Source organism: Phymastichus coffea, unplaced genomic scaffold, assembly GCF_024137745.1.
Source record: "Phymastichus coffea isolate CEN01 unplaced genomic scaffold, Cenicafe_Pcof_1.1 PCOF00047, whole genome shotgun sequence".
Lineage (NCBI taxonomy): Eukaryota > Metazoa > Arthropoda > Insecta > Hymenoptera > Eulophidae > Phymastichus > Phymastichus coffea.
This window is the reverse complement of record NW_026706858.1, coordinates 2024681-2031469: the sequence shown is the minus strand read 5'-3', so window position 1 is coordinate 2031469 and position 6789 is coordinate 2024681. Positions and strand designations below refer to the sequence as shown.

Sequence of the window (6789 nt, the reverse complement as noted above, 5' to 3'; positions counted from 1 at the left end):
CGTGCATGTGTGTTGCGTTATTATGCTTGTACATATACGTGTGTGAGCATGTGCAACATCTGAATGGACTTCAACTCAACTAATTTGGAGTTGTGTGTGGACTTGAAACGGCAACAGTTATAGCACAGTGCCATCGCATTTACGTCGCGCACAGGTAGTTCGACTGATCATTATTAACCGCGCTATTCGTGTTATTTTCTATATCGCGCGCAAGGCAGTGTTTCGTTTATTATTAGAAGAAAATTAGAAATGTAATAGAAGCTACGTTAGACGAAAAAGTAGTGGAGCTCACATTCCTCGGCAGGAATATTTGTTTTTTCCGTGTGGGAGTACCTGCGCGTGAGTGAAAGATAAAGCCAATAAGAAAAGTGTAACTCTCTCGAGAGGTAACTCTCTACCTCTCCAAGTTTAAGGTGATAGATACATATACTTGAATAATGTCTTATTTTATCTTTTGCGAAGTTGCGCGAATATTTTTCACGATTGCAAGGTCGTCTGGTTTTTAGTGTGCGGATCAGAGGTTTCTTCGATTAAATACCGGTTCACTAACGAAGCATACGACTGCTAAGATTTAGAAAGTCATTGAAGCGATTTGTAAAGATGTCAAAACTCAACAAATATGAAATCAACAAAACGGAATGGGAAGTTCCTGATAGATATCACATGCTTATGCCTGTGGGTTCAGGTGCTTATGGGCAAGTTTGGTGAGGAAACAACGTTTTCTTTTCTTTTTTGAGAATACTTTCTCTAAGAATTGTTTTCTTTTGCCCTTTTGGTTTGAAATGTTTGACTTGTCTTAAAATTGTGTAGTTTGAAACAACTTAATATTATTGTACTTTTTCAGCTCTGCTGTAGACAAACAAACTGGTCATAAAGTTGCTATTAAAAAGTTGGCAAGACCATTCCAATCTGCTGTTCATGCAAAACGAACATACAGAGAGCTACGAATGTTGAAACATATGAATCATGAAAATGTAAGTCTGCAGAAAATGTTTTGCATGTTTTACATATTCGAATCGATTTGCAATATATTGATAATTTTTGAATTGCTATGAATTGTCTGTCAGGTGATAGGTTTGTTAGATGTATTTCATACTGGTTCGTCATTGGAGGAATTTCAGCATGTGTAAGAACTTATGATAACTTTCAATAATCTATAAATGAAGCTTTATAAAATTTCTTTAAAACAGCTATTTAGTAACTCACCTCATGGGAGCTGATCTAAATAATATTGTGAGAACTCAAAAGTTATCAGATGACCATGTCCAATTCTTAGTTTACCAAATTCTTAGAGGTCTAAAGTATATTCATTCTGCTGGAATAATTCACAGGGTATAATCACACCTTTAAACACAGTAATAGATTTTTCTAATTATTATAGGGAAAAATTAATTTCAAACACTTTTAAAAATGCAGGATCTTAAACCATCAAACATAGCGGTAAACGAAGACTGTGAATTGAGAATATTAGATTTTGGTTTGGCTAGACCAACAGAAAATGAAATGACTGGATACGTAGCAACTCGTTGGTATAGAGCACCAGAAATCATGTTGAACTGGATGCACTATAATCAAACAGGTTTTGTATATCAAATAAGTCTCAAAAATCCCTGTAAAACGTCAAAATTTATAACTCTAAATTAATTAAAATTTCAGTTGATATTTGGTCAGTTGGTTGTATTATGGCAGAGTTATTAACTGGTAGAACATTATTTCCAGGAACAGACCGTATCCTTTTGTTTATATACTGGGTATTTAGTAACAATTGAACTGTTTAAAGTGTGAATATAATTTAATACCTGCATGCTGCTTTGTTATTAACTCTAATTTATTTTTTAATGCTAATCTTTGCTGTAAAAATGCTTAAAAATTGCTTATTGCTAAGGATTACTTGGGCTGTTTTGAAAAAGCTTTGAATTGCTATGAACAACAATGAATTCATGATCACTTTGAATATAATTTTAATTGCCTAAAAAAAACATTAGTTGTCAATCATTTAAAAAAAAATTAATAAGCGCATGGCTTATTAGAATATTCATTGTGTTAGTTGCCGACTCGTTCAAATAATTAATTTTATATACAAGTTAATAAAAATAGAGAATAATATTATGCATTAATAATGACCAATTCTGCTTGCAAAATGAAATAACGATGAAACTGTTGACATTTTAAATTCAATTTATCTTTAATTTATAAAAGTAATTTGAAAATCAGAGAAATATTGATGATTTAGTTGTACTTAGAATACCTTAGCAAAAGCAGATATCCACCAATTAAACCTTATTATGGAATTATTGGGTACTCCACGAGACGAGTTTATGCAGAAAATGTCGTGCGAATCGGTAAGTTTGTGTGTACCTCCCACGTAATACTTTTGTTAAACTGGTGTGAAGTAAAAACAGTGCAAGTCTTCGTTTCATAAATTAAAAATAAGTTTCTAGAAAATAGATTTCCAATTTAATCGCAAAAATACACTTTTACATCATTTTAATCAATTTCATATTTCCGATGAAGGCTGGCATCAATTGTTTTTATTATTTTTATTATTTAAAAAAATCTGAGACGAAGTAATTATTTTACGCACTCTCAGCACCTTTCTTACTAAAGTTTAAAGCATGTGGCATGACAGTAGAATTAGTTAGATTGTTGTGTGCTTTACCATGACTGATTTACTTGATTAACATCAGCTCTGTAACATTTCAATTTTGAATTCGGTAATAGAACAAAATATTAAAATATAATTTAAGTATATTCGGCCAAACGATTGGAATTAATATGATCGTGAAAAAATACCTTAAAAAATGTTAATGTACAAAACGTAGATTTTGTACAGTTGATCGCCTTAACCATGATCGAGCAGACATCGATCATCTAACTCGAGTATTAGTGCTCTGTGGTACACCCACGGAAGAAACTATGAGTAAAGTTACAAGTCAAGAGGTAATCTAAAATCCAACTTCAATTGTTTATGCTACTAATTATTTAGTAAACCCTACGCGGATGTTTAATAGATAATAGCAAGATTTTCTTTATTTATTAATTGGATAGTCGACATTGGCAGACTATTATTTTTCAATAGATTACAAATGCAACATCAACTGAATAAACATTTTTGCCTAATCAATAACCTTGAAAAATATTTGGTACTTTCTTAGGCGAGAAATTACATACACAGCTTACCTCCACTGAAAAAGAAGAACTTTAAGGAAGTTTTCCAAGGAGCTAATCCGTTAGGTATTTCTTAATTATAATAATTTGATATTATTCACGTGCGCCTCAATTTTGATCAAGTCAATGTGCGAATTATTTTATTAGCTATAGATTTATTGGAACTGATGTTGGAACTGGATGCTGAAAAAAGAATAACGGCAGAGCAAGCTCTCGCGCATCATTACCTGTCTCAGTATGCGGATCCTACAGACGAGCCAATTTCATTGCCATACGATCAAAGCTTCGAAGACATGGAATTGACAGTCGAAAAATGGAAAGGTAACAACTTTTAATAATGAAACGCTATTCACCAATCAATACCTTTCATTTTCGCTTTTTCAGAGTTGGTTTACCACGAAGTTGTAAATTTTGTTCCTCAGCAGCAAGTACTGCCTGTATCGTGATCACCAAAAACAATCACCTAACAATAATTGCACGTTATTAAAAATTTATACATACACATACTTGACTTATGTACAGGAATAGGCCATGTAAAAAGAATCGAATATTGTACAAACACTATTTTTGCGAATATAATTTTTGCAGTAATCAAGATACTCAACAAAACCTACCATTATACTATTTTAATATGAAGATTTAATTTTGTTATAATAATTATTATAATTAATAAAGATATATTTGAAACAATGTTATTAAAAAAGGTACAAACAAACTTTGACCTCCTGAATCTAAATCTTAAAAAGATGTTTAGATAAAGGAAGCCACTTTTGTTTGGTTATTAATAATTAAAACGTTCAAGCTGTATAAAAAGTTACGAAGATCCTTAGTTAATCAATCGATTTATTGTTAGTTCATATAAAAACTTACCGCTTTTTGTGAATTATAAAAATATTTGTTTGAATCAGAGATATTATGGTTTAACAACTAAAATAGCACTATAGAATTAAATGAAAGTGAAAAATTAATCGTTTATAAACCGTCGTCACATTGTTTCTCATTGAATTACAGAAGTGGTTAAGTAAGCAAATGATTTCTTACTTTATTAAGAAATCTTTAGTAGCGGCTGATACAAAAAACTGATCAGAGACCAAGATAAAGTATAATTACTACGAGATCGGAATGCAGCTGAGTAAACGTGTCTAAAGCTTTCGCGCGCAGCGGCACGCTATCCTATTTACTAATTTTGCCGTGATCTCAAGATTCTTAAGGTTAATAATATGCAAATTGAAACAATAGTACTCGGCTATACTTATTTTGTTAGACTCTGAAGTTGTTATACTAATTCCTTTAACATTTGTGTTGAAAGATATTGATGATAAAGTTTTTTATTTACATCTCTATTTTGAATTCCGCAGCGGCACTCCAATAAACATTAAGCCCAACGCCGCCAATCGGCTGCGTTCACAATCTGTTCAGCGCGTTTTATAGCATTACATATATATATATATGTAAGTCATATCATTTGTTGATAACATAGTTCTCATCGATACTACACGCATCTCGGTCCGAGGTGCTAGCCCATAGGCGAGGTATAAGCAAGGTGCAGATATATATAGTGGTACGTCCATTAGGTACTATTTTGTACTTGGTTTATATATTTACGTGTATGTGGCTAACTTTTTGAGAATTTTTATAATCATCTTGTATATATATTTTGATTAGTACAAATTATTTGACGTAATAAGTAATAAAATGAATGTCGAGATGGACGGCGATTGTGCTGACGAGTACCAGCCACTAGAACCTTCATTGAAAAATGTTGTTCAACAACATTCATTGCGATGGATATTTGTTGGTGGAAAAGGTGGCGTTGGTAAAACCACGTGCAGGTAAACAATGCAAATTGAAATAGCAATTTACAAAAGAAATAATAAATTGGCACATATTTGTACATTCATTTTTAGCTGCTCCTTAGCTGTGCAACTATCAAAAGTCAGAGAGAACGTTTTAATAATTTCAACAGATCCTGCTCATAATATATCAGATGCATTTGATCAGAAATTTAGTAAAGTGCCCACTAAGGTAAATGGATTTGATAATTTGTTTGCAATGGAAATCGATCCAAATGCTGGTATAACAGAGTTACCCGATGATTATTTCGAACAAGAAATTGGTTTGTTGATTTTATAACTTGTTTTCAAAAGTTATTAAATATTATCGATCTAAAAAAATCATGTTACAGGGACTGGAGACACTATGCGTTTAAGTAAAAGTGTCATGCAAGAAGTTATAGGTGCATTTCCTGGTATAGATGAAGCAATGAGCTATGCTGAAGTCATGAAGTAAGTGAATCAAGTCAATTTTGCTTGTAGAATTGTTGTTAAAAGTTTATCTGAACAATATTTTGACTTTTCTTTCAGATTAGTCAAAAGTATGAATTTTTCTGTTGTCGTTTTTGATACAGCTCCAACTGGACATACATTGAGACTTTTATCATTTCCTCAAGTTGTTGAAAAAGGTTTAGGTAAATTAATGAAGCTGAAAATGAAAATAAGCCCTTTTATCACACAGGTTATTATTCGTACAAATTGTATTTCTTACAAAATGAATTTTTTTCACTGCAATATAATTTTTTGTGCTTACAGTTTAGTACTTTATTTGGTATGACAGATTTCAATGTAGATTTATTTTCAAACAAAGTTGAAGAAATGCTTGCTGTCATTCGTCAAGTAAATGAGCAGTTTAGAAATCCAGATCAAACCACTTTTGTATGTGTCTGTATAGCAGAGTTTTTGTCACTATATGAAACTGAAAGGCTGGTGCAGGAACTAACTAAATGTGGCATTGATACTCATAACATTATTGTAAATCAATTGTTATTCCTCAAAAATGAAGAATCACCTTGTAGATTGTGTTCTGCTAGGCATAAAGTACAAGCAAAATATTTGGATCAAGTAAGCTATAATTTTTATACTAATAACAATTTATTTATGATAATCTTTCAATAAAATTTCATGTTTATTTCAATAGATTTCAGATCTATATGAAGATTTTCATGTCACCAAGTTGCCATTATTAGAAAGAGAAGTTCGTGGAGTGCAAAATGTTAAAGAGTTTTCAGAAAATCTCATTATTCCATACAAACCATAATTCTTTGATGCAAATATTGAATGAATATCAATGAGATGAAGAGGTCTGCGGCGTGTTGAGTTTTTTAAATGAAGGTTCTGTTTTCCAATGCAATTAAATGTTTAACAGATTTTTGTATAATTTTTAAAATATTACTATTGGTTTGAATGGGTTCCAAGAATCATTGATTCATTTTATGATTTGGATATGTATATTTGTAAATTTTCAGTAGTCTTCAATAACATTGATTTTAATTCAAAAATATATTCTTTAATTAGTGGCTTAAATGAGCAATTCAAATGGTTGGTGGAAAAATAAAATATTTTATTTATACAATATTTTTGAGAAACTTATTTGACACTTTCATTATTCTGATTTAAAAAAAAAGATTGAATGTAGATACAAATTAAAATCCTTTCACACAATTTATATATTTATAAAGTCAAGTTTAAGAATAATTTGTTATAATCGTTATATTACAAAAGATAAAGTTTATATTTTGGGTTTTGTGAAGTAGTTGCAAAAAAGTAAAGAAATAAGGGCTGACAA

The 6789-nt window shown here is 31.1% G+C and overlaps 2 protein-coding genes across 3 annotated transcripts; both read left to right on the top strand.

The window, feature by feature from the left end:
- Positions 1-21: 21 nt before the first annotated feature.
- LOC131664955 (mitogen-activated protein kinase p38b-like) lies at positions 22-3844 on the top strand. 2 transcript variants are annotated; one of them, XM_058936455.1, is made up of 11 exons: positions 22-413; positions 507-704; positions 845-974; positions 1068-1126; positions 1191-1332; positions 1417-1579; positions 1657-1728; positions 2861-2940; positions 3156-3234; positions 3316-3489; positions 3553-3844. In XM_058936455.1, the coding sequence occupies exons 2-11, from the start codon at positions 601-603 to the stop codon at positions 3612-3614; spliced, it is 1065 nt and encodes a 354-aa protein (XP_058792438.1). In that variant the 5' UTR covers positions 22-413; positions 507-600; the 3' UTR covers positions 3615-3844. The 2 variants fall into 2 exon arrangements, with proteins under 2 accessions (XP_058792438.1, XP_058792436.1); XM_058936453.1 differs by lacking the exon at positions 2861-2940 and adding an exon at positions 2263-2342.
- Positions 3845-4656: 812 nt separating this feature from the next.
- LOC131665043 (ATPase ASNA1 homolog) lies at positions 4657-6653 on the top strand. The gene is made up of 7 exons (XM_058936639.1): positions 4657-4729; positions 4834-5000; positions 5076-5284; positions 5354-5453; positions 5532-5682; positions 5757-6065; positions 6142-6653. The coding sequence occupies exons 2-7, from the start codon at positions 4864-4866 to the stop codon at positions 6259-6261; spliced, it is 1026 nt and encodes a 341-aa protein (XP_058792622.1). The 5' UTR covers positions 4657-4729; positions 4834-4863; the 3' UTR covers positions 6262-6653.
- Positions 6654-6789: the final 136 nt, after the last annotated feature.

Bases quoted from the DNA above. Each gene is read 5' to 3' on its own strand.
- LOC131664955 (XM_058936455.1), top strand. From the start codon at position 601: ATGTCAAAACTCAACAAATATGAAATCAACAAAACGGAATGGGAAGTT. The intron at 975-1,067 runs GTAAGTCTGCAG...ATTGTCTGTCAG, and splicing joins AACATATGAATCATGAAAAT to GTGATAGGTTTGTTAGATGT. The intron at 3,490-3,552 runs GTAACAACTTTT...TCGCTTTTTCAG, and splicing joins GACAGTCGAAAAATGGAAAG to AGTTGGTTTACCACGAAGTT.
- LOC131665043 (XM_058936639.1), top strand. From the start codon at position 4,864: ATGAATGTCGAGATGGACGGCGATTGTGCTGACGAGTACCAGCCACTA. The intron at 5,454-5,531 runs GTAAGTGAATCA...CTTTTCTTTCAG, and splicing joins AGCTATGCTGAAGTCATGAA to ATTAGTCAAAAGTATGAATT. The intron at 6,066-6,141 runs GTAAGCTATAAT...TTATTTCAATAG, and splicing joins AAGCAAAATATTTGGATCAA to ATTTCAGATCTATATGAAGA.